This window comes from Pimephales promelas, chromosome 17 (assembly GCF_988280905.1).
Source record: "Pimephales promelas chromosome 17, fPimPro1.hap1.1, whole genome shotgun sequence".
In the NCBI taxonomy this organism is placed as follows: Eukaryota; Metazoa; Chordata; class Actinopteri; order Cypriniformes; family Leuciscidae; genus Pimephales; species Pimephales promelas.
In genome coordinates this window covers 27,719,444-27,747,263 of record NC_142785.1, presented here as the reverse complement: position 1 = coordinate 27,747,263, position 27,820 = coordinate 27,719,444, and the positions used below count along the sequence as shown (strand labels likewise).

The 27,820-nt window shown below is 43.5% G+C and overlaps 1 protein-coding gene across 1 annotated transcript; it reads right to left on the bottom strand.

Annotated features, from left to right (window-relative positions):
* Positions 1–229: 229 nt before the first annotated feature.
* Positions 230–25,739, bottom strand: hs3st3b1b (heparan sulfate (glucosamine) 3-O-sulfotransferase 3B1b). Its single transcript, XM_039665277.2, has 2 exons — positions 24,869–25,739; positions 230–3,190 (listed from the first exon to the last, which is right to left on the bottom strand). The coding sequence occupies exons 1-2, from the start codon at positions 25,444–25,446 to the stop codon at positions 2,572–2,574; spliced, it is 1,197 nt and encodes a 398-aa protein (XP_039521211.1). The 5' UTR covers positions 25,447–25,739; the 3' UTR covers positions 230–2,571.
* Between the last annotated feature and the right edge of the window lie 2,081 nt (positions 25,740–27,820).

Sequence of the window (27,820 nt, the reverse complement as noted above, 5' to 3'; positions counted from 1 at the left end):
GTTTTGTTTGCACTTTTTAAAATCAATAAACTGAATTTCTTTTAAAAAATAAATAAAAAGTAGGTTAAGTGTTTTGTAAGTCTAACAACTTTGTAAAATGCCAATCAAAACATTTTCAATTTTTTTTTTTTTCCAGAAGGAACCAAAAATAAAATTCTGTCAGAAACACATTCTCATATATCATCTCACCCAACAAAAAGACACATTAGTTAATATCCGAGTCAATTAGTTTGGTAAAATATATATTTTATTTTATTCTTCATACAAAGCAAAAGTATGAATGTTCAGTATTTAATTATCTAGAAACATCTGTTTCATTTTTCTCTTTCATGGTGTAAAATTAATTTTTGATACCACAAAATACTTGGTTTACATGTCTTCCTCATCATTTGTACATAAAGCTCATTTCTAGTCTATTTATTTCTGTTATACTCAGAGTAAGACAAACATTTTTTAAACATCTGGATATCTCTATGAAGTTGAATAAAACTCAACCATTAAACAGATGCATCAGCGCACACTGCCTGACCATGAGCGAAGATATGAAACTTTGCTCACAACAACTTTTGACAGATCAGAATTCATATGCAGTTCACATGTAATCAGTGACAAACTATACCCAGAAAATGCCTCGACATCTTGGGACAGTTGTTTCTGAATCAAAAAAAAAAATTGCACTGGTAAAAAATCACAGGAGGCCCCATGGGTGAGCATTTGCTGACAATTTGCTCGACCCTATTCAGTATCCAGTTCCATAATCCAACTGATTTGCTTTTAAATGAAATGTGAATGCAAGAAACAAGCTTTGATGATTTGATTACAGTTGGAGGAGAAATTTCACATTGTTTCTCTTTTGACTCAGAACATTTGATTACTTGATGAATTGAATAAAGTAGGAAAAATGCCCTAGGAAATTTTCCTCAGCTTCCACCACTTAATTCAGACTTGAAGGCCAACAAGAATCGTATGGCTGTGTTCTCACAGCTGATAAATATTACAATCTCCTCTCTAAACGAAAGGAAGTTGGCTTATCATAGCACAGGTTCGAGGCACAGCATGTTGTAAAACAAAACAAAAATCAGTGAGCTGATACAGAACGCTTTCATTTTGTTTATCTTTTCAAATGCATCCATCCAGGAACAAACAATTAGACAAACATGTCCCTCTGCCTTTCATTTTCCAGTATATTAAATAAGGGTGAAAAGGGGGAAGTTTCAGTACATTCGTAATGCAATATTCTGCCTTAAAACCACCCGGTGACCTCCAGGTACAGCATCTCAGCCTGACGTTAAAGCTGAGGTGTAAAAAGTGAAATGTTGGCTCCATGCACCCTTCAAACCCAACACCTTAACCTGACATCGAGAGCTGATCCTGAATCAGGTGCTCTAAATGAACAGTAACCAGAGCCGTACTAAAGCACAGTCATTCATCTTGCCTTCGAGACAGCCGCCATCTCAGTGGTCACGGGATGAATTTCACAGATAAAGAGCGACCGACCGTTTCTCCTCGCTTTCAAGTAGAAAGACAAACAAAAGCACATGGAGGCTTGCATGAGAAAAAGATGAACAATGAGGCATCTCAATGCAAGCTTGTTAAAATTTGGCAAGAAGAGGAGAACTGAGATGTAGTGGAAAACGAGTTTCGATGGGATGAATGAGAAACGTTACCCGTCACGTTATGGGGCTTATTTTCTAGTATGAGTCACATTTGGGTAAAGCTTTTTAATAAAAACGCGGGCCTGCCATCTACGAGGTGCATGACATGTCATTTGGCTCTTGCTTTCTAAACAAATCCAGTTCCTTTCAATGCTATCTTGACCTTTGAACCTTTCAGACAGGGCAGCAAGCCATTTCTGAGGCTGGAGAAACCCAATCGATCGGTTCAGATATGTTACGCGATTAACATAATGTCGACATGCTGCCCAAGATACGATTTAGCCATCGATGGATTGGTCATTCATTACAGGAACCTGCGAGTGAAAGCCCAGCGGTTGACTCTAAACATGAGTGACACTGTAAGTAGCAATTAGGGCTATTGATCGTCATGTTATTGAGTAAAGGGACACATTGAATCAGCTTTCTTGCTTATCAGCTGAGCATAATAGGACTTGGGCCAATATGGAGTGTAATGAAACACAAAATGCGGTCAGAGAGTGAAATATAGTTCATTACCCTCCTTCGCAAAGGTAGATGTTATGGACATTCAGAACTGAATGAATTGCAAATGTCGCTATTGGTTTGTAAATCTGCACGATACCCGTAACAAACTGTTTTTTTTTTTTTTTTTTGTCGAAGCATGTTCTAATTCGGAAGCACCATTAAATTCATTGTGAATGGAAACACGCCGAGCAAATCAAAAACGTGGAATGTCGGTGGTGAGACTAGAGTTGGGCCAGACGTTATGTACAATATGGTTAGGCAGCTTAGTGAATTAATTGCTTAGAAATTAAAAATAAATTATTATAAAATAGATTTCTGTACATTTTACATATATATAGCAATCATCTCAATGTCTTTTTGCCATTTCAAATACACAGAAAAAGAAAGAAAACAACGGGTCCTCCATTCACGGTTAATCCCAACCAAAGTTATGCCCAGTCATCTGGTAGAACTTCATGTTGAAAGGCCTGTAGAAGTCTCGAAGTCTCTGCACGACCTCAGGGTCAATGTTTGGGTGGGTCCGCCCTTTGGTTTTACCCAGGCAATGGGGCTTGCTGCTGCCCTCGGCCTTTTTGAGACAAGGGAAGCCCTTGGTCTGGTTGAAGTAGAAGTGTTTGTCTGTGATGATCCTCTTGAGCCCCAAGAAGTCCTGCACGCGGCCCAGCTCTCCGGCCGGGTCGCTGATCAGCCGTTCTCCGCTCACGAACAGGATCTGGCTCATGGGGAAGAACTGCAGCCAGTTGTCCAGGTGTTTGGCGTAGATGCCGATCTGAATGGCGCTCCACGAGGTGTCGATCAACCCTGTAGTCCTGTTTTTGAACGTCAGGCTCTCAAAAGTAGGAATGTCAGGCTTCTTGGACAGTGTCTGCGTGTAGTCAGAGATGGCTCGTGTGACGGGGTCCCGGACCACCACGATCAGCTTGGTGTCGCGGGACAGGGCGTAGATTCGAGCCGGAGCCTCGCGGGTCACAAAGTAGCTTGGTGTTTTCTCCATGGTGATCTGGCCCTCCAGGGTCTTAGGCATCAGGTCCCTATGGAGAGAGAGAAAGAGGGTTAAGAGTGAGGTCTAATGAAAACAAAACTTTGCATAATGCAATCAAAACAGATGGAGCATGTGGTCCTCCTCAATCAATGAACCAATTCAAGGCCATGATTCTGGGTCAAATATGATTAGCATCGGTTGCTAAACAAAACATGCATTCAAACGTCACAGATGCACAAACCATGGTAAATGGGAAGGCTCCTTAATAGTGAAGGCTTTCTAATATAATACAAAATCTTTCAGAAGCTTTGGAGAAATGCTATCCAGCAGAACTTTTGGCTTTGTTCTCTCTTAAAATCATGTTCCTGATTATGCCTACAGCTATAGATCAACCAATTTTGGATTTTTAACACAAATGTTTGATTATCAGTCTGTCTCTACTTGGTGACCAGCAGATGGACAATCATCATCAAAACAAGGTTACTAATTGGTACAAATTGGTTAATCCACTCAGTAAAGCCCACTCTGAATCCGATCCCAAAAGTGTTCTAATGTATGACCTCAGCAATGGTATTATACTGTTGACCACCCAGACCTAAACAATTACTTATACTTACAACACAAATGCCCATACACTGACTAACCAAAGCAAAAACATCCCACATGAAAGTTCTTCAGCCTTGTTTATAGAGAGAAAGCAGCTCCTAAGGCAGTTACAGGGTGAAATGGATAGGGCTGCAATCAAGGGACATTTTTAAATGAAAAGTGAACATGCATGTTAACGCCAAACAGGCTTGGGTTTCACAACCCTTCTCGATCAGGAAGAGTGGATTATACTGGAAGAGGCGATAACAGAAGACTTTGATGGACACATGGGGGTGTGGATCCTATTTCATTGGCACACACTCTCAGAAACATTGACGTGTTAAAATCTGAGGAAACTGAAGAAAGTTCAGCTTCCGCTGACTGAAATTTTCAAGAAACAAACCAAAGAAAATAGAGTAACTTAATGGGTTGAGATAACTAAAGAAAACAAAGTGTGAATTTCAGCCACAATTAGATGTCAACAGACCCAGAATGAGCCTCTTTAGGGTATCAGTGTGCACAGAGATAAAGCTCTAGTTGGGCTGTTGTCTCTAGAGTATCGAGCCCTGTTGTTGGCACCAGGGCTAATTTACTGCTGTATTGTCAAGTGCACTGTCAGCATCTAGTGTAATCCTGCTTTGCGTGTTTACACCCCGTGGAAACGAGGCTACGAGCAATTCAAGAGTCTGCAAACAAATTGTTGAAGGATATCACAGACACTTCAGTGGATCACAGTTTGTTTTATCTCTAGGCAGTCTTGAGTAAAAGCCAATTTTTAACACTGGTATTCACTAGTTAGAGGTGAGAACCCCTTAGCACCAGAGCAGAGAGTGGTGTTATGATAAACAAAACCCACAGAGAGCATTTCAATGCGGACATAAATTTCAAAACGATATGTGTGTGCACCAGGTGCTGCTGTAGACCTAGATTTCTGCTGCATTCTGCTGTTTTCTGCTGCTTAAGGATTTTTCAAGATCACACAACTGAAACTATGTGCAAAAAATCCTAATTTTGCAAGTGAAAATCAGGCAGCGCTCAATTCAGAAAGCGAGAACAGCCTAAGGCTGCGGGAGGTAACGTGTTGATTTATATGATGGAAAACTGTTGGCAGATTTGTGTGGTTACATGGCTTCTCTAAAGAGCTGGCCACAGATCCAATTATGATAATATCAGTTTGATTACTGCTCTGTCAGAACACTGGAGTGAGAGTGTGAGCGAAAGAAAACGGGGTAAAAAAACATCATTAATCTCTGTGAAATGAAATCAGATTATGTAAGTGCCTTTTTTTTTTTTTTTTTGCAAAGACGCACTCACATCCTCATCTGCACAGTTTAACTATTTATTTCTAGTGTGGAGGTAATATGAACGGCTTACTAATATTTAGCCTTCAAGTGGGTGTGCGTTTTTAAAAGTTTGTTTACTAATTATTGCACAATAGGAGCAAACCAGCTGTATATGTGCATGTGTGGTGCTAATGAGGCGAGAGATAACGCAGGCATTTACTGTTAAATGAACCACCCACAACTACTGTGCTGGGAAGAAAACCCCCCACAAATGTCACACATAAAGCGTGCACACACACACATACATAAAGGACTAAAACTGCTAATAAAATGAATAAATAAAAATGTGTAGTTACAAACAACAAACAAACAACTATAATATATACACAAACATACTTGGTGAAAAAAGCACCAAAAAAAAAACCCATTACTACACTCAAAACAATGCTGGGTTGTTTTAACCCAAATTTAGGTCAAATATGGACAAACCCAAATGTTGGGTTCAAATTTAATTTAAAATTTTAACCCAACTTCAACTTTCACTTTCAGCTGTAAACTTTTTAATTAAATTTTTAACCCAAAGTTTGGGTTTGTCCATATTTAACCCAACTTTGGGTTGAAACAACCCAGCATTATTATGTAGTAATAGGCTAATCTGCCTAAACTTGAGGTCATAAAAAATACGGTTGAAACGAATGATGCTGGGTAAACTGCAGCTTTAGGATACTTTCACATTACAGGTGCATTTGATGTTTCACATCAGAAATTGATTTGTTTGGTTGGTGTTCAAACTCAAATGCGCACATGAAATGTGGAGTCCAGTATGCTTTGCAATTGGTGAAAAAGCAATCCAGACTTACTTTCAAATGTGAACCGCTACCCATGACACAAAAGGACAAAACTACCCAGCTACAATGATAAACAGCTGCCGAGAAAAGTGGAAGAAGAAAAAGTTACAAGACACAAAAAACTTAAAAGCCTGCAACGATCCCCTCACCTCACTTCTTTTACTTTGGCAAACGAAGAAGGGAGGAAGGGAAGGAGGGAGTTAAGGAAGACAAGTAGGCAAGCTCTCGGAAGAACAATCGCCTTTCTTGCCTGTTTTGATTTATGAGGTGCTTCTTTTTAGACATTCCGCCAGCAAACAGGCAATGCTTTGACACCGAGGCCCTCTTTTTTCCCCTTTTCTTTGAAAACCGAGCATTGTCCTTCAATGATCTGAAAGAGCAAGGGCCGTGGAGAGGCCAGAGAGGAAAGGGGGAGGGTGACCATTGAAGGATGAGTGGAAAGCACTCTCTCAGGGCGAGGCGAGAGGAGGCTGTGGAGAGCTCTTGAGCCGAACGTGTGCCTCAAGAGCCTCATCGGCACACGCTGCCACTGGAGCAGGTAAAGATACTCTGCGTATCAATTATTAAAACAGGGATTAGAAAGTGGATATGAGTGCTCGAAATGATTCTACAGATAAAAAGGGTCAGTCCTCTCAAGTGATAAGGCAAGGTCAAAGATTGCTCCAGCCTCTTGGGTTTTCTGTCGTAATTCATTCTTACGACTATTCTGCTGTTCTGGATCAACGTTGTACTGACGAAGACTTGTTTAAGCTGGAGAGAATGATAAATCAGAAAGTTAGCTTTCTTTTAGGATCAGAATGGCCCTGAGGGCCATGTTGAAAGACTTTTTTATCCAGAAGAGATAAACTGACAAAGGGAGAAAATGACAGACAAAAGCACAAGAGAGAACAAAAGACACATAAGGGAGTTTTTATAACAATGTTTTTGTCTTCTGTCGAATTTGATTTGTTAAGAGCCTGTTTTGCTTAGGATAGACACAGTAGCCCCAAAAAGCTCCCTAAGCCTGCTTTATCTATGATCTCATTGCTTTCAAGTGACAAGGATTGTACAATATCTTTCTTTCAACTTTGGCATTGTTATGGTTATTTTCTGCCCAGCATTTTTATTCTTTTGCTGTGCGTTTTTTCTTTTGTATACGCAAACTGATATAGACTAGAGGCATGTTTTATATCTAGGGCTTTAAAGTCTTCGAGGGATCAGAGAAACACAGCCGTACCTGCACTTTGGTTCTGAAGAGCAAGTCAAAACAGACACAACCTTGGAACACCTGTGCGCTCGTCTTTGATAGACATCTCCTAAGCGTATAGAACTCGCCGATGTTGCAGTGGCGGTGAGTTGAAGAGCTGTTTGAGTAAGCTGCAGTGCAATAAAGTCTCAGCAGTCAAATAAACTTAAATTAATTGCCAATGAGTTTAACAGCTCAGCTGCTTGGGCTTGGTTTACTGGAAAGATAAAGTACAGAGCCGCAAAGCAGTAACAATGATGTAAAATGGCAGTCCGTGTGCCAGAAAGGTAGTGTGAGAGTTTGCCTGTGCATGAAAATGAAAGAGTGTAATAATCAAGTGAGCACAAAAGAAGTTCAGCAGGATGTTTGTGCTGCTCATACAAAGAAAGTGATAATGGATGGATGATTTGAACACCAAAAAAAATCCACCATGAAAGTATCACATCAAGGCAAGTTTGAAATGCTAACGACGATATAAGAACAACAGATGTCTTTCTCTGTGTGAAGAAAAAAGAAAAAAAACCTGGAAAACTTGGAACAGCATGTGGTAAGAAGACAAAAAGTCTTTGCATCTGCAACCAATAGTTCACACACTCGGTTTCATAGTCAGACCATTGATTGCAGTGTTCTTCTAACACCAGACTACCAGTGTCTCAAGGATCTGAGCATTTGAGTGACACTCTACCAAAGGCTACAGCGCTAGCTTTCCGACCTTGCACTTTAGACTATTAGAAGTGGAGGATGGAAAAATCAACAGACGTGACATTCATGCATGAACAGCCAATGGCTAATACAAGAAAATAAACAGAGGGCTTGTTTAGGAGAAAGTCCATGAACGAGTGAGACTGAGCCGGTAGTGATAAGTGACTGTCTCAATAGTGTTTTTGACCTTCTCGAAGTTCTGAGGCACTAGTTTAACACTTGAAGAAGCTAATTCTGACATCAAGCGGCCACTGGAACATTACTTTGAGATCAGGGTCAGTTTTATCCCGTGTCTGGAGATCATGCCGGGAAATATGGATTCTGTCTTCAATGGAGGCCGTGTGGCTACATCTGGTAAATCCAGGCACCTCCCAGGTCGCTCCATACAGACAATATTTTCTGTGCTTTGTCGTCATAGAGACCTGAGCGAGGCTGTAGTTTTGAAATACACCCCGCGGAGTCTGGAGCCTTGACATTATATTTAACCGCAGAGCAAAACTGCAGCCGTAAATCTATGCAGCAAAGCTGGGTTTTATAGCGCAAGCACCGAGAGAATGGTAATGGGGTGGCGAGGGGAGAAAAGAGAAAAATAGCAAGAGACAGAGCCAGGATGAGCATGTGTGCAGCAGCTTTAAGTTACCGCTATATTTTAAGAGGTACACAGCCACTTAAAGCCTGACGGTTGGTTTCCTTAGTGAAAATTACCAGAGATCTCCTCTTAACCTGCAAAGCTGAAGCCAAGAGCCAGTAGATACTGTAGCACGCAAAAGGGTTTTATGAATATCCCAGCTTCTACCGGCTATACTTTACCTTTCCTCACCTAACCTGTCTAGCTCTTCCTCAGGTTTCTCCTCAGCCTCTGATCTTTGCCATGTAACCCTGACATGAACATAAAGAGGTGTAAATGACCGTCTCAGTCAAGCCTGTCTAAGGTGTTGGTGTGACTTAGCTTCAGTTTCTGACATTCTCGCTGACGGATCACGTCACTGGATCCACACTCAATGGACGGAGAAAGCCTCTCTCACGTGGAGTGACTGCTCTGATGGATAAATAATGAAGGAACGGGAAGGATTGCAGACACTTCTGACCTGCCTTTCTCTGGAGATTAGACACACTCTTCGTTTAGAGTCATCTCTAAAGAAGTTCAAGCCTTAATGCTGATCTAGTTTTTCATTAAAGTATTATGACTGAGCTGGACTTTCTGAAAACTACTTTATCGGTGCTTTTGAAGCGAAAAACTTGAACAGTTGGCTCCCCAACACTAAAGAGAAACATTGATATGTTTAATCTGTAGATTTTCTCTCATAGCAGGGGGCTTTGGTTTTGGGAAGACTGGTCTGCTTTAGGGTGTCAAGGGCAGAAAAATATATTTATGTCTCCCCACTGTGCTGTATATATAAAGACATTCGACATAAAGTGATTATCGTGAGAGAGGGTATCTACTCAGCAATCATAGTGAGGTCTAGGCTTTTCTTGTGCCAACCACAATTTCAGGCCCATTTTCTTGCTTCTTTTCTTTCTCTCTCTCGCTCTCGAACTCATTCAAAACCACAGCAGCCTCTGAGAAGGGCAGAACATGCATAAATCACAGAGACCTCGGGCTCTGTACGTTGCAATCTGCCCAGACTCCGTTTCAGCGTTATTTGCTGCCATTCAACACCTACCAAAATGTCTTTAAAACAAGGGGTAGGGTGTGTTTTCTGCTGTCTGGGCAGCACATTATGTTACTGCCCTACGGTTCTGCCAGCTGAGTGGAATTACTGTGTGTTAGCGACAAGGCTGCGCAAGAAGAGGCTGCCATCAGCCTCTGAATAAAAGATGTAGGGATGAGATGGGGTAATAAAGTGCAGTTCCCTATCGTAGTCACTTCGAGTTACGTCAGAAGTGACGGAGATTGGGGGTTTCGCATAGAAAGCCAATCCTCTTCGAGTATTAAAACACGAGCCAATGGCATGCAATGCCTTGGGGCTGCGGAAATTTGCATAGCGTACTCCGCCCTACTCCGTGAGTATAAAAGGAGGAAGTGAACGCAACCGCAGTATGTTTTCGCTTCGGAGCCAAGAGAACCTCTTCACTCCTGAAAGCACTGTTCAAGACTCTTCGAGACGAGCGTCCTCTTCAGTGTTGGTGTGACGGCGGTACCCAGCGAGATTCTGCATCGCCTGCGATCTGAGCAGTGGTCTGCCAGACTTTGCGCTTCTCCCTGGTCGCTTCAGCGCTGAAAGAGTGAATTTCCTCCTCTCATTGAAAGAGCTGCACGCGCACGTCTTTTTAAAGACGGTTCGCCCGTGCTCTTCTGGGTGTGATTGATTTCTGTCGTCATCTGATGGTCACGATCGCTGCTTTGTATGCCTGGGCATTTCAGCATGCAGCAGCAGCGTTCGTGGATGACTCATTTTCCTTCTGTGGGAACATGACCATCTCTACACTGAGGTCGAGACTCAATGATCTCACTTGAGTGAGAGTCCCGGTCCCCCCCGCTCGATCGGTTTCCTCCATAGGGGGCCCGTCGACCCGGGGACCTGGTGATTTACGGTGATGGTGTGGGATAAGCCCCGACGATTCCTCGGGCCACACCTCCCGCCTCAGTGCGAGAGCCAGCGAGCGTTAGTTCGATTCAGTCGGTTGCTTCTTCGGTGGCACCGGCTGCTTCGGGCAGCGCTCCAGATGATGATGCGATGTCGATCACAGCATCACTAGGCGGGCTTGACTCCTCGGGAAGTGAGGATGCGGCCGCGTTGCCTCCCTCGGGAGCGTCAGCGCCGCCGTGTCTGATCCCGCGATGATGGCCGTGCTATCTCGGGCGTCCGTGAGCATCGGGTGGGGGTGGAACTCCGCCCCTCCCCGATCTCTCGCGGCTGAATAATTGGTTTTTGGGTAACGCTGCCGCCTTACGGCCACGGCCAACCCCAATTTCCTTTTTTCCCCGAGTTGCATGCGGAACTGACACGCACTAAAAAATAAATAAAAAAAAAAAAAAAAAAGCGTGCTTAGTTCCCCGCCCTTCCTCCCCTCGGCGATGCGGCTGTCTGTGGGTACGCTGGGGCTCCCCCGGTCAACCGGCGGTTGCTCTCAGATGCCCCTCCAAAGCCTATGGGTTCTCGTCGTCTATGGCGGCGCGATTCTGTAGAGCGGCGGGACAGGCAGCCTCCGCCCTGCATATGATGAGCACCTACAAAGCTAGCTGCTCAGGAATGTGCACGAGGAGGTGACGGACCAAGCGAGCTGCGAGCCTGTCGCCTACCTTGTCCTTAAACGGGTCACGGAGGCGGTCGCTCGCTCCCTTGGTCAGGTGATGCCCACCGCTGTGGTCCAGGAGCATCATAATGTTCGGCGGTGCGGTCCAGGACTTTGCCCAGCACTTCTCGACCGCCTAGGAGCAGACGAAGGCGGTTTCTCTGCCCCGACGGCCAGCTGCTGCCTCCAACCAGCCGTCGGCTCGGACGCCTCCGCCAGCTCGCCGCCGAGGACGCCCCCCTGCGGCTCCCTTCCCTCCCACGCGGCCCCAGCAGCAGCCTTCAGCCGGTTCGCGTCGCGGAGGAGGCCACAGGTAAGCGTCCCAAGAAAAGAGCCCCCCCTCAGGCCGCGTGCCCCGCTAGATGCCAGGCGAAGCGATGTTCCTGAGGCGGGCCGCTCAGTGATAGTGTCATGGTTTTTCTCAGGAGGCGGTGGCAGGGCCCCTCCTTCCCCGGTGGAGGGCCGGTGGAGAATCTTTTGTTCTAGCTAGCTCCCTGAGCTGGTTGAGGAAAAGCTGACACTGTCATTGAGCACACAGACTGGAATGAGCGCGCACGACGTCCAGTGCGTCGCCCCGTTCATTCCTCTCTGTCTCGGAGGGCGCGGAAGGGTGCGTGTGTCGTCCCCGGGCTACGCCAATCCCTTCCCCCTCTGTCGCCAGACCCCCGGCAGAACAGACCCCCGTGGAACGCTCTGCCTTCCCTGGTCTCTTCTGTCGGGGAGCGGGTTTCGACGGTGCATCCGGACGGGGTAACTCCTGCACGCATGCCGGTCGACCCGCCTCGCTGCCCCTCCGGGGGGACGTCTGTGGTTCGCATGACCCCGTTGGCTCACTTCCTGGAAGCCTGGCTAGCGCTTCCCGGGGTTCCCGCTGGGTCATCAGAACGATCGGATTCGGCTACGCGATTCAGTTCGCACGGTCTCTTCCCCGCTTCAGGGGAGTTCGCTCCACGATGGTTGGTGGCAATGCCCCAGTCTTGAGAGCGGAGATTGCGACCCTGCTGGCGAAGGGTGCAATCGAGACGGTCCCTCCAGCCGAGGTGAGGTCCGGGCTTTACAGCCCCTACTTCATTGTCCCCAAGAAAGACCGGTGGGTTACGACCGATCCTGGACCTGCGCATTTTGAACCGTTCTCTCCATCGACTACCGTTCAAAATGCTCACGGCCAAACGCATTTTCGAATGTGTTCGGTATCAGGATTGGTTTGCAGCGATCGACCTGAAGGACGCGTACTTCCATGTCTCCATTCTCCCTCGACACAGACCGTTTCTTCGGTTTGCCTTCGAGGGCCAGGCATACCAGTACGCCGTTCTCCCATTCGGGTTAGCTCTGTCCCCTCGCGTCTTCACGAAGATCGTCGAGGCAGCCCTTGTTCCCCTTCGCGAACACGGGGTTCGCATCCTGAACTATCTCGACGACTGGCTGTTACTAGCACACTCTCGAGCTCAGGTTTGCGAACACAGAGACCTGGTGCTACGGCACCTAGCCCGTCTGGGCCTTCGGGTCAACCGGGAAAAGAGCAAACTTTGCCCCGTGCAGAGGATCTCTTTTCTCGGCATGGAGATAGACTCGGTCGCCATGTCCGCGCAGCTCACGAACGAGCGCGCGCACTCACTGCTGGCTTGTCTTCGACAGTTCGAGGGCAAGAGTGCGGTTCCACTGAAACTTTTCAGAGGCTCCTGGGGCATATGGCATCCGCGGCCGCGGCAACGCCGCTCGGTTTGCTTCATATGAGACCGCTTCAGCTGTGGCTTCGCGATCGAGTCCCGAGGTGGGCATGGCATCGCGGCTCGCTCCGAGTTCCAGTGACTCCGACGTGCCGCCGATCCTTCTTCCCGTGGTCGAACCTCAGCTTTTTACGGACAGGGTCCCTATTCAGCGAGTTTCCAGGCATCTCGTTGTCTCCACGGATGCGTCTACCACGGGTTGGGGTGCCATGTGCAATGGGCATGCAGCCGCCGGTTCCTGGACAGGAGCCCAGCGCCTCATGCACATCAATTGCCTCGAGCTGTTGGCAGTACGGCTCGCCCGGCACCGCTTCCGAGCGTGCTCTAGGGCCAGCATGTGCTTGTCCGCTCAGACAACACTACGGCAGTAGCGTACATCAACCACCAGGGGGGGTCTACGCTCGCGCCGGTTGTCGCAGCTCGCCCGCCACCTCTTGATATGGAGTCAGAAGCACCTGAGGTCCCTTCGTGCAGTTACATTCCTGGAGACCGGAATCGGGCAGCCGCGAGCTGTCCCGGGCCCGTCCCATCTCCGGCGAATGGCGACTCCATCCCCAGTCGGTCCAGCTGATTTGGGACCAGTTCGGGGAGGCACAGTTAGACCTGTTCGCCTCTCGGGACTCGTCCCACTGCGCCCAGTTATTCTCTGACCCGCGGCTCTCTCGGCTCGGATGCGCTGGCGCACAGCTGGCCACGGGGCCCACGCAAGTGTGCGTTCCCCCAGTGAGCCTCCTTGCACGGGTGTTGTGCAAGATCAAGGAGGACGAGGAGCAGGTCTTGCTGGTAGCCCCCTACTGGCCCACCAAGACGTGGTTCTCCGAACTCTTGCTCCTCGCGACAGCACCTCCTTGGCCTATTCCTCTGAGACCGGACCTACTCTCTCAGAGACGGGGCACTCTGTGGCACCCTCGTCCCGATCTTGGAGGCTGCACGTGTGGCTCCAGGACGGGACGAGGCAGGTTTGAGTTCGCTGCCACCTGCGGTGGCGGCAACCATCACTTCCGCAAGAGCGTCGTCCACGTGACACCTTTATGCGTTGAAGTGAAACCTCTTCGTCAATTGGTGTTCTTCTCGCTGAGAAGACCCCCGGAGATGTTCGATCGGAGTCATGCTTCCTTCCTGCAAGAGGGGTTGGAGCGCAGGCTGTCGCCCTCCACCCTTTGGATTATGTCGCGGCCATTGCCGCGTCTCATGATGCAGTGAAAGGTAAGTCTATGGGAAGCATGACCTGGTCATCAGGTTCCTGAGGGGAGTGAGGGGGCTAAATCCGCCTCCCTCCCCTCCTGCCCTCTGGGGACCTCTCAGTAGACCTGGGTGCTCTGCAGAGGCCTCCCCTGGAGCCTTTGCAGTCGGTAGAGTTTTTGCCCTGTCCTATGTGACAGCACTCCTGATTGCATTGGTATCCATCAGGAGAGTAAGGGACCTGCACGCACTCTCTGTTGACGAAGTGTGCCTGGAGTTCGGGCCGGCTTACTCTCACGTATTCCTGAGACCCCGGCCTGGATATATGCCCAAGGTTCCTACCACTCCCCTCCGGGACCTGGTGGTGAACCTGCAAGCGCTGCCCCTGGAGGAGGCAGACCCAGCCTTGGCACTGCTCTGTCCGGTACGTGCTCTCCGCACCTATGTCGACAGAACGCAGTGTTTCAGGACCTCAGACCAGCTCTTTGTCTGTCATGGGGGGAGCCAGAAGGGAAGGGCTCTCTCAAAGCAACGGCTGTCCCACTGGATAGTGGATGCCATTGCTTTGTCTTACCAGCAGCAAGGCCTTCCGTGCCCCCTTGGTGTGACGGCCCATTCCACTCGGAGTGTAGCCTCCTCTTGGGCTTTAGCGCACGGCGCCTCGCTAACAGACATCTGCAGAGCTGCAGGCTGGGCGACACCCAACACCTTCGCCAGATTCTATAATCTGCGAATTGAGCCGGTATCCTCTCACGTACTCGTTTCGGCCAGTTCTGGATCCGCTCAGGTGTCTTCGCTTGCTCGCCACTCCACTCCCCGGACTGGATAAGTGCGATATTTCCTCAGTTCTTCCATTGAAGTCTTGAGTCCTCCAGCACCGACGATGCGGGCACCACTGCGTTGCTCTGGATGCTAGCTAGGTGCCTCCATGCGCACGGTTCCCCATGGTAACCGTCTCATGTGTATTATCCACTGTAAGCCTCTCTGAGCATGTGTCTTCCCTTGGCAAGCCATCTGCCACCCCTGGAGTTTAAATCAGTAGCCACCTGCGGTTGGTACTCCAGTGTTCCATATGCGTTCCTATGTGGCCATATGTGTATTCTTAAGTCCTCCCTTCGGTAGGCAGCTGGTAGCATGTCCCCTTCGGGATATGTTCCCAGTGTACCTTGGTAATCCTGTGTCAAAGTCGGATCCCCAAAAAAAAAAAAAAAAAAAAAAGAGGTAAGGCTCGGGGGTTCAGTCTTTCGCAGGGCACTGGAAGACAGCTTGAAGATGGCGTGATGGCACAGACCCCCAATCTCCGTCACTTCTGACGTAACTCGAAGTGACTACGATAGGGAACGTCTCGGTTACGTATGTAACCCTCGTTCCCTGAGTAGGGAACGGAGACGTTACGTCTCCCTGCCACTTCTGCTGTATCGCTGGGTAGAGGCCGAGTTCAGTCTTGGCTCCTCAGCGAAGACATACTGCGGTTGCGTTCACTTCCTCCTTTTATACTCACGGAGTAGGGCGGAGTACGCTATGCAAATTTCCGCAGCCCCAAGGCATTGCATGCCATTGGCTCGTGTTTTAATACTCGAAGAGGATTGGCTTTCTATGCGAAACCCCCAATCTCCGTCACTTCTGACGTAACGTCTCCGTTCCCTACTCAGGGAACGAGGGTTACATACGTAACCGAGACGTTTTCTCTTTCTCACTCAGGTTGAGCATTTTGCAGAGCTACATGTACTGAAGAGATGTTTGTAGGACTGGCTAATTTGAACCCATTGAACAGGTGTTTCTGTAATATTTCAGTCAAACCTAAAAAAATAAATAAAATAAAAATCTGTGAAATTAGGGACATATCTAAAAATGTAACTAGGATGAATTTATCACTGCTCACCTGGCCCAAGTGAAAAGAGTCCAATCCCAAGTCTCTATTATATTCTGATCTAAAATGCAATTTATGAGGGTTTCTTTGCCCATTTTAACGTCTTTCGGGTGAAAATCACAAGTTTGAACACTTACAAAAGTAATACAGTGTCTTGCAAAAATAATGTTTTGGACAATATTAGCATCAATCATTATATTGTAAATGACTTTATTGAAAGAAGACAAAGTTAATTCCAGTAACCCTCATAGCTGCCAAAATGACTCGCCTGACTGTGACATATGAATATATAAATATAACCAATGGCATTTTCAAGTGGCAACAAGTGGAAATCCTGCACAAAAATAAATAAATAAAATTAATTAATTTTGAGTTTGGCAATCCTAAACACACCAATTTAAATATAGTATAAATGGCGATGTTTTGAATTGCCTAATTCACACCATTACATGTTCTATATGAACATTAGCTATTTAGTATTGAGTGATGTACACTTGCAGTAATTCCACAAACAGCCTTCCCATTGAATCTACCCTTGAGTTATTAGCAGTGATCAAGCCAGTACCAGTGTTTATCTTGCTCTTGCTAATCCGCAGTGATAAGCTTGTTTACTTTGGGTGTTTGTAGAGGGTGTTAACGGACTCAGTCCCACACTTCATTTACATTCCCACTGAGTGACACAAAGAGTCTCTAGACTGTTAGTGGTGTTTAGTGTAACTAGCCATGATGAGGTTTTAGCTTGTTTACCAAGCTATAAAGGCTATTAACAGAACTACAAAGCCTTGAAATAGTAAGGCACAGGGGTTTATATGATGTATTAGAATTCATAAAGTTGCATCATTCATATCTGCCTTTCGTTTTAATTAACTGGCAAATGTTTTGACTCACTATGAATGACGTTGGACAGTAAAAAGTTGTTGGCATGCCAAAAAGATAATCTCATCTGACAGTATAGGATATCTCACTCACTGAATTGTTGTCAAATTGGCACGAAGACTTCAAAAGGACTTTTTCCCCCAACTTTTCAAAGCCATCATGCTCAGACACAAGAACACACATGCATGCACCTATTACATCCTGTTTTGTTTGGCACACACAGTCTCCTCCAGCTGAGGAGCTTTTGAAGACAGGTGAGCTTTAAAGAGCTGGGAATTTCCTCCAAGTCTGTCAAGCCGTTACATCAGAGGCTTACAGCACAGCTGCATTACTTTGACGCTTCGGGTTAATGGTTTACAAATTCCTCCAGACTGGTATTCTTCATTGCTAACCCACAATTAGCAAAATTATGCGGTGATAGCACCAGAGCTGACAATTAAACTCCACATATAAGACAAGAAGCCTAACAAGAGCGTACAGCTCTCTCCTAAGGCAACTCTGCGAAGGTCTTTTGGATGATAGCCTAGTTACAGTCCGCTCTGGTATCTCAGCGCCCGCTGAAGACAATATAACTGGCGTGAAGCACAAAGAGATCACTGTCAAACGCCTCTGCTGAAAGTAATCAGCCGAGTGCGGATGTCACAGGTGTAATTTGATTTCAGGGGTTGCTATTTCAGCAGGCATGTTGATGTATCGCGAGTACGATGACAAATGTTTTTTGCTTTCCATTCTCTCTGCTGTCTGTGTTCCAGAAGGCCATACAGTCCCACAAGAAACACGATCTGGAGTCAATGTGCCAAGAGAACAAGCCATTCAACCACATAATGCAGATTTGAAGAGACATTTGAGAAATGGACTTGTTTTCAAATAGTAAAAAAAACTTTTCCAACTAATCCTGATTTTGACAACTAATGATTGGTTTCTGATAGAAAAACACAGTACTATGGAGTATTGATGTAATTAGGGATGCAATAATATTTAAATTCGAATCAATAAATAAGCAAAGAGAGAATGTGGAAAAGTAAAAAAAGATGACAGACTTTTACCAGTTCGTATTCTCAAGCTGATCCTTTTCATAGAAGAGCGAGAGAGAAAGAAAACAATGCGAAAGGCTAACAAGAGAAAGTGTGAGGACAAAAGTAGTGACAGTTCCTGGGCTACAGGGAGAAACTGGCTTTGTTGCCCTGGAGCTCAGCTCATGCTGTGCTCCTCTGGGCACATCAGCAGTGTGTGTGAGTGTGTGTGTTCCTTTAATTGTCTGCTCTTTTCTCGCTGAGGTTAATGGAAACCTCAGGGGGTCTCTACTTCTGCCTGATCCTCTACTTTTCACTTGTTTTCACAGAGAGACAGACAGACACACACAAACAAACAGTGCCTCATAGTAAATATCATCTATGATCAGCTTTTATATTATATCACATCAAGTTCCTTTCTACACTTTTCTCACTCCTAATTATCTCGTCAAACTTTCAGAAAATGAGCTCTGCTGATCACACACTTGGGAGGAAATGGACCTGGTGGGAGACATGGGCCAACAATTGCCGGACCATGTGCGCTGTAGCTCCCAGGCTCCTGTGTATTTACCAACAATGGATGAGCATTTACTTTTTGAAGGCGAAGGAATAGCATTATTCTGACATCCGACATCCAAATTATCACCTTGTTTAAAAAGAGTCCAATTGAAGGCCAGCACAGAGGGTAGGCTTGTACACAAAAGACCATTGAAATAAAAGGTGAAAGGGGAAGGGTTTTTTAATCTTGTATTTGTCTCTTTATCCCTCATTTTTAGCTGTCCAATCAACCAGAGAAAGTATATGTGAACAATTTGCAAGGAAGAAAAACAACAGTTATAAACAAGCTCCCTTCCCTCATTGGTCACTTGTTGCCTATGTTGGGTGTTTGCATGTGTGTATGAGAGACAATATTTCAGTAGGAGGGTAGAAACACGAGCGCTTGACATCGAGTTCCTGTCTGCCTTGATTTTATCCTTCAGCGGGAGGTTCCTGCTGAGGGCGGCCATGTTATTTTGCTTTTCTCTGGAGGAGACCATAGCTTCTCAATGGCAGACCACCACAGTGGGCCTCTACTGTCTGTCTCTCCCCAGGCCATCCCTTTCACAATTAGCCAGTGGTAATTTGATGAATGAAAGCCCCTTTCTCCAGATTAAGACCCTCCCTGCTTGGTCTACCCCACTGGTAAAGCCATGCCAGCTCAAGTAGGGGCCCACTTTCTCTCTTTGCTGACCAGTCTACCCAGTTGGGGGGTGGCCTTATGTGGGCACTGAGGCCTACAACAGCCCCGCCTCTGATGGGGGAACCAGAGCTCGATGTGGAGCCCGGCTCTAATATGGAATACAAGGGGAGAAGGCACGTACGCGAGGGGCATTGTATGAGCTCTTCTAATAATATTAGAGACAAAATGTGTGGTAAAATGAAGAGACCAAGAAATGCAAGAGAAGTTAAGCAGGAGACAAATAGGCAATGCAAGCGGTCTACTTCTCTGAAATGTAAGAGATGATTTCCAAAGCTGAGGCCGAACACAAAAGCAGAGTAATCCTGTGGTTTAAAGGATGCTGAGCAGTTTAGCCAACACTAAAGCATCATTTGGAGGCAGTCCTTTGAATGTCCTCACTCAGCTCTGCGCAGGCTCTCAATAGAGGATGTCAACCTGCTGACTGCTGAATGGGTGACCGGTCAAGGTTCAGATCCAGCTGAGTGGAGGAAGTCTATTCTGCCATGAGACTGAACAGCTTTCATGGATGCTGCTCCTTAATCTTGGGGCCTGGGATCAGTTGGTAGTTTTATTTTATAGCAATCACCAAATTAACTGCAGGCAAAACAGTTTTGCTCTTACATTTAATTCCCATCAGTTTTAAGGTCTAATAACCAAAGACCCCAAAAAGTGTGTGTGTTCAGCAAGGATGAGGGGTTGATCGGGTCTCACCTGCGGTGCAGATGGTCTTTACAGAGACAATGTTGCTCAACTGATTTGTAGATAACCAGAGCCACAAAGACCTTTAACCCTAACCCACACAGTGCCCGCCACAGCATAAACTAATCAATACATGCAGTCCCACATGGTCTAAGCTGGCTTCAGTTATTACTTTGTACTTCTTTGAAGCATAAGGGTATAAGTTTCATCATCACCATCATATTGCACACAAATCATACTGCAACAACAAAAAAAGTCAAAAACAGTAAGTTAAAACCGATTTTCCAATCATTCACAATCTTCATTTGAACAATTGTGATTTCTAAATCCCCATTGAATGATCTTTTACCTCATATCAGCGTGGCAAGAAAACACATTTGTCCTCATGGACTGCACGCAATTAAAAACAATATTGTACACCAATTCACAAACAAATGACTCTTTTAAACTGACAAAACACAAAATAATAAACGGAATGAAACCAGTAGTCAAGTTTTAAGATGAGATTTAAAAGTACCTATCAATTGTGAACCCTAATATATAATATAATATAATATAATATAATATAAAACAGTTAGTTCTAAGTTTACATGTATAATGCATTAGCTAAACAGATTTTATATATAGGCTATACATATGTGACATTAAAACTGAAATATGCCCAAATGAATTGGGATCTAATTATATTGAGCGCTTGTGAATCAAAATCGAAACATATCAGGATATCTGTATCAATACCCAGCCCTAGCATTCAACTACAGCTCACTGTTTATAAACACACCCTGTATGTAAAGCCAAACTTGGGTTTGATCACATCCGGCACCACTTAGACAATGCGATTCCTATGTTTTGTACAAGCAGGAAGGAGGGGGTCACTGGCCACAGCGTCCGTATGGGTCACCTACACGGTGGCGTGAACACCCCATGGAGAGTGGGTACAAAAGCTGAGGCATCCACCCAGAACTAGCCATTCCACGGATGGAAGTACTCATCTGGACAAGGTGGCAGGGGGTCGTAGCCCTCCAAACACTTAAGAAATTTCAAGTGACATGCTTCCGAGAACGTTCCCTGGACCAATAGCGGAACAGGATTTTTTTCACTCTTACAGAACAATGCTCCACTTGTCCTTTTGTTGGTCGGCAGTTACGGACAATGTTGTTAAATGGCTGCTATTCAGAAAACACACCCTTAATCTTAGGATGGACTCGGCGATTGCACACTAAAGAATGAACACCAAAGAACTGCATTTTCCTACTACATACCTTTTTGGCAGAGGAAATAAAACCTAACCTTCAAACACAGACTGGAAAAGATGCTGAAAAACGCATACTAAATGTTATCACTATGAAGACTAGCTATAGGTTTACTGTACTTACAAGGAAGAGTCGACTGTAAAAACTGCTCTAAATTTGAAAATTATTTAACAATAAGTCAAAAGCAGCGTCAGGGCCTTCACAACGTTCACCGTTCCAGTTGGGACCCTGTCTGTCTGGCTGGGTGGGATTTTTGAGAAGCTGACTTAACTGCTTATTAAATCATCAGTCTACGCAAAAAAAAAAAAACAAAAAAAAACCACACGCTTATTTTGCAAGGTCCCACAAATCAGAAAAGCAGTTGAAACTGAAAACTGCGAAAAGAGAATTGCCAAAGTTATTACTCAACAATTTAACCCACTACGACTCCAGCTATTCATACTGTAATATATCATACAAATAAACTGGCACGTGTTATAAAGTCTACATTGACCAGACGTTCTTGAGAGAAGAGCATAACAAATATACAGTAGAAATGTGAAATGCCTGCAGATAATTCTTGAACGACAGTGAGTCATACTCTATACTTACAGTATCTAAAGCAACCTGAACAGGTCTAACCAGTATTGAGGAACAAAAGCTCATCTGCCATGTCTTTATCTGGCTCTCTGTGGCACAGAAAGGTCTAAAAAGGTCAATCACGACTTTTGATAAACAGAGATTAAAAAACAAAAACTACAGTATAATCCACCTTAAAATGACTTGCATGCTTTCCATATAATTACTTTACAATGCATGGTATCTGCACTACTATCTTTTCCATTACAAAGCAAATCACTTCAAGTAGACACTCTAAAACTGAGAATCAGAGTCATGTTCAGTCCCTTGAGACAGACAATTCAAAGAAAGTAACGATTTGAACATATCACTTCTTTAAAAAGACAAGAAAGGATCAAACATACATGTCAGCGTCTGGACAAACTGTTTTAGACAACACTGTTTTAGATTAGGTCACAGGGAGACGTCCGAATAAAGTCAGAGAGCAAAAGTTAAAAAAGCAAGTCTGCATTTGTTTGTGCCCTGTGTCTTCAGCCCAAACAGCAGTGGCCAGATATAGAATTGCGCTGTGGCATCGCATGTCCTAGACCAGCTGCAATGGCATGTGAATCCTGTAAAACTTGAGACAGAAAACTTTCTCGAACGGGTGGAACACAAGCATTAAACCCTTCAACACCCAGTGTTTATATTCTGGATTTTTATATGTAGTTTATTGCTTATTTTTAACCAACAAAGGCTTTTGAAAAGTTACTTTCAAACTTGGTGAATGCTCTGCTCTTAATTTAGGTCATTTTAGGACAAATTGGGATAAAAAAGCATTTTAGAAGAAAATTCTTGGGTTTTGAAAGCCACATTCACTGACCAGACAACTTCACTTTTTCCAGGCAAAAAAAAAAAAATCTAAGTTGAATTTAAAAAATAAATTAAAAATGACAACCGTACTTGTGCTTTTTCAGCAAAAAATTTTAAAAAATTCACTCATTCCAACTTACTTTCTGGTACAACTTTACTAGGAATAATCAAAGTTGCAACTAACAATTTGATCAAATTATTTTCTTTTTCTACTTGTGTTTTAAAAATCTTAATAGCATAATCCATGCACTCAACATGTTTAAAGAATCTGAAGATTTTTGGGACAATCTCGACTGGACCAGCTTGAATTTGCATTAGACTAAAGTGAGGCCCCGCATTTAAATAATTAATCAAATAAATCTTTTTCACTCAACATGCACGAATATAATTCCCTTTTCATCTAAGCTGGACTACCAAGCATTCACTACAACGCCCATTCTTTCATCCGTCCTGTTTTTTTGTTATAGGGGCCCTGAAATGTTGCATATATTTAAAAGCACTGGGCTTTCACCCCCTCAAACCTTTGCAAATCCATTTAGAGAGACAGGCGTGCAGTCCAGGACTGTTTTATAAACTTATTGAGGGTTTCTTTCCGCTCGGTGTCTGGGGTAAACAGGGACAGACTCTGGGGCAATAAATCCCCCCTTTCTCTCTTCAGCTATTTATTTCATTACATTTTACTGTGGAACATTAATAATGTTAACAAATAGTTAATCAAAATGTCATCACATTTAAATAACTGCAACACATAAGTAAAATAAATAAATAAATAAAAATAAAAATAAAGTTGATCTGAAACAAATGTCTAGACGAGTTCTGGGTGAAATGAATTTATGAGCTCTCACTGTGTGCTGGCAGTTGATAAAACAAATTGGGCCAAATAATAATGTCCAAAACACTCTTAAAAGAAACAGCAAAGCATAACTCTTAATGGAAATGCTTTTTCAATACAAGCCGAAATGTTTAACACATTCGCGGTTTGTAAGAACAACACAAAAAGAAAAACACAGCTGCACGGAACTAAACAGACTTTAACACATTATTAACAAGCGTAATTCACTATCTAATAATTTTGTTGATCCCGCTGTCAAATTACTTAAATCATGATTTTTCTCCTAATAGACTGCCACACTTGCGCAACGAAAATAGTCACACTATTTATCTTAGTCACTCATTATGTATCCAACCATTTAAATCGACAGTTCATAATTTCAGACATTTTCACCCATGGGTTTTCAGTAGAAAAAAGTTCCCAAAACTGAAATGCAAACCAAATTAATTTGATTTAGGCTAGTTAAAACTGAGACATCAACTAAACTTCCCAATTTTAGTGGTTAACAGTCTATTATTTGTTGTAATTTCCGTATTTGGGACAATAAAGTTTAAAAATAAAAAAGGTTTGAAGTTATAAAAGACGGAGGTCCGATAACCTGCAGTGATCCAGTGTGTCCGACAGAGATCACTGCGTCATCACGCGGTCGGATATGAGTCATCTCTTAAGATATTACAATCATAAAAAAATGTAGCCTACATACCAAAATATTGTGTTTATTTGAATAATATCCGTCTCAATTAATGTGTAAGCTATTTAAAGGACCGTGTTCAATAGGCCTATTTCAGCCTTCAAAACTCCGAGTCTGACAGTTCCACACTAGGAACAGTGAAACTTTGAACTGGACTCTGCGTTTCTAAATGCAAACCATAGGCTACAGAACATCAATTTACATAATTAATCAATATGATTTCCCACGAAAAACTAGAAAACATGGGGTAGAAGTTTTAAAAGGAAGTTTTGAGGACAAGCCAAAGGGTAAAATTACATAATGAATGACAGATAGCCTACAAAAAGGCCAATGCATGACGGAGGACAAAATCCATTCTTCAAAATCCATTCAAAAAAGTGAAAAAGGCGCCGATTGAATAATAGTGTATGTTTAATTAATGCTGCTTATTGGACCTAATGATAAGCAACATTCAGAAGCCAAAGTATTAAAACATGAATTAAAAAAAAAATAGAAAGCATGAATCCAAAATCCGTAGCCTTTTCTATAGCCTATGAATTCTAATTTTGAATAGCCTATTTAGGATTTCTTATTCCAAAGAAATAGGCTACTTTTTATTTCTAAATAAAATTTTATTTCGTTCTTATCACAGCAGGCTATTAACTTTTAATTATCGATTTCACAAGTTTCAGAGTTTCAACTCAATTTTCGTAGTAATTAAGTTACATTCAAATTGACCGAAAAGAGGTCGATATAACCCTTAATACATAAATGTAGCAACTCAACTCTAGTTAAATTGTAATGGGCCTGTGGGCTAATTTACAGCTCGTTCTCGTGGGAATTATGCCAATAAAAATTTTGCACACACAAAAAAGAAAAGAAAAAGAGAAGCACACAAAGAATGCCTTAAATTAAAATAAATTAAATAGCCTGCTGAATAAAAAGAAAAAGCCAAAAGCTAGTTAATGTGTAATGTGTCAATCGTCAATGTGTCGGTTATGCTTTACTTCACTGAAAAAAAATAAAATAAAAAATACAAGTCAATGGAAGTGTTGTCTAAATTTCAAGTGTAGCTATTTATTGTTTACGCTCTTACCTGTACCAGTCCAGTCCGTTGTCATAGTTACGGTCGAAGAAGTGCGGCTCCGCTCCGACCGCGCGGATATCTGGATGCACGCGCAGAAACTCCAGCAGCGCGCGCGTCCCGCCCTTCTTCACGCCGATGATGATCGCCTGAGGCAGCTTCTTGTTGCCCGAGCCGTTGGAGAAACTTGACAGCGAAGAAACTCTCCGCACGTCGTCCCAGTCCTCAGCTCGGTCTACGTCCCCTTCATCTTTAGAGAAGTCTCTGGGAGCTCTCCTGACCGAGGGCTCATCATAATCTGACTCCACGTCCGTCCACGAGCTCTGCGGTCTGGACAGGAGCTTGGACATCATCAGGTCCGGCCGGCCACTTTCTGCCTCAGCATATTTCCCGAGGAAATCCGTCTCCTTCGCTCGAATATTGTTATTATTGTCCACAACTAAACCTGGTGGCATAGTGGCACAGTAGCCCACGCAGGAGTACAGCATGTAGACCCAGAGGAGCAGCATGATAAAGAGGAGCCCGAGTTTCTTCTTCACGGGACTGACGGAGAGCGCGTAAAAATGGTGACAGAACAGGCTATATTCCATAAGCCCTGTGCGTGCAGACCATCACACTCCAGCTGGACATATTGACAGGTAGGTAAAGTTCTGTCCAGGTCCAGGCTCGGGAATCCTTCTCAAGAGTCTTTAAACGCCATTGAGGTTCACAATTAAATCCTTACACGTGAAATAAACTAGCCCAAAGTGGACGGGGACATCTAGGAATGCGATTTTAGTCAGCTGTCCTCGTTCATTTCTCCGGAAGAATACGAGAAAACTGATGAGAAAGACCAGTGCACTTGATTCCCAGCCGGAGAAGCTGCTCCCGGCCGCATCCTCCAGTGTCTGAGCGCTTGCGAGAGAGTGGAGTTTATACAGCGCTGATGTGTGTGATTGACAGCAGGGCCAGCCTACCGCTGCGCACTGATTTGAATAAAGGCGGCGTTGATTAAATATGCCTGCCAATCAGGGGGCGACATAGGCGGGGATTTTAGACAAGACACTAGGTCGCGAGCCGAATAAACGCTCTTATTGGATAGAGGAACATAAAACCGAATCCTATTATTCCAGTTTTTGGGAGTTTCCAAAGAGTTACACATTTTACGCAACTCAAAGGTTTAGGTTCGATTTGAAATGTCATACAAAATGTTCGTAGCCTATAAGTCTATAGCTGGGCTACGCCTGCATGTGTTTGATAAATTTAGCATTTTAAAGTATATGTAGCCAATTATTCATAGCTATTTAAAAGACACAACTATAGGCAGATATGCAGCCTTATTTGTATTTTTTTCATATTACACTGAAAAAACCTGCCGTGTAGAAACAATTTTCAGTGAATGAAAAGACATAGCCTATACTGACAGTATTTTTCAATATCATTGTTTTTTTTAATATCATTTTTTTATTTACAACTCTCAAAAACTTTATTATTATTTTTTTTTTGTGGTTTAGCCTAAGTCTTTTATAGGCTAGACTAGCCAACTAAATTTGATATAAACTAGTTAATCAATTAAATATATATTAAATTGGTAAAATGAACAAAGTAGGCTACATAGGCTAGCCTACCTCTTTTTTAATGTTTTAATAGTTATCAGGCTATATTAATAGTTAAAAGGCTTTAGCGTCGGGGATACATAGCCTATGTAAACGTCTTAAACAAATGTAGGGCAACAAGAAATTCTGCTAATCGCATTAACATAAAATAAAATATATCACTCAATGTGAAGTTAAAAATGTAACACGATATTTTCCCACCAAATGGCAGATAGCTGTCGAATTTTGCAAAACAGTCGAACTTGTCAAAGTGTTTGTGATGACATTTTAAATTAGGCTATAAATCAAATAAACTAAAAACTTTATTAAAATATTAAATAATAATTTTATCATCACTTATATATTTACCGTGTCTTTTTTTTTTTTTTTTTTTTTTTGTAAGTCTTGAACAACAAAACAAGCGGCGTTTCCAGGTTTGGAAACATGCAGCTGTAAAGTGAAGAGTGTTCGACTAAAGAACGCAGCACTTTCCGCGTTTCCACACACACACTGGCATTAGCCTACTTTTCCCCAGTTGCTCATGATTATTTCAAATATAACTAGAAACCTTTAAAGTTGATTACAGAGCATTCATAAAGTTTTTCAAGACTGGAAATCAGTTTAAAAATGTCCTGATAATTGCAGGTTTTACAAGATCTTTAGAACCCGCTTAACTTTGAAAACACAGACTGTCAGCATCAACATCTGAAGTGGATAAAAACCTTTTATCAAAGTTATACATGCATTTTGAACAATACCCATTCTTGGACAAGTTTGATGAACTTTTTTTATCCATTTAAATTGTTGTTATATGTGCGTGTGTGTGTGAACATGTATCTCTCTATTCTCTCTCTCATATATATATATATATATATATATAGCTATATATATATATATATATATAGAGAGAGAGAGAGAGAGAGAGAGAGAGAAAGAGAGAGAGAGAGAGAGAGAGAGAGAGAGAGAGCAGATGCTTATATTATACATGCTTATTTAAGCATTATAAAGAGTATGTCATGTCATATTATGCATGTTGTGTTATTAATTAAAGTTCAGAAAGTACTACAGACTCTTAACTAATTCGAGCCAATATTAAAACAAAATTGTGTTTAAGCCATATTTAAATCGAGCAACATCTGAGTTATGAATTATGTCCAGCATGGACAACAATTTAGAAAAAGAAAAGGATAAAATGATTTATGCTTAGTAAAAAAAGAATACAGGGTCAGAAAAATAAATTAAGTCTGAATATTTTTTCTGAATAATGAATTACCACTGAAAAGTGTCAACAAAACGGAAAAAAAAGCAGATTTCTAATTTTTATGTTTAATTTTATGTCTCCAAAAATTTCTGTAGCTTGAACAGTAGAGCATTGCGCTTGGATTGTCAA

Coding starts and splice junctions, on each gene's coding strand:
- hs3st3b1b (XM_039665277.2), bottom strand. CDS start 25,446: ATGGAATATAGCCTGTTCTGTCACCATTTTTACGCGCTCTCCGTCAGT. Junction 3,191..24,868: donor AACGGACTGGACTGGTACAG/GTAAGAGCGTAA, acceptor CTCTCTCCATAG/GGACCTGATGCCTAAGACCC.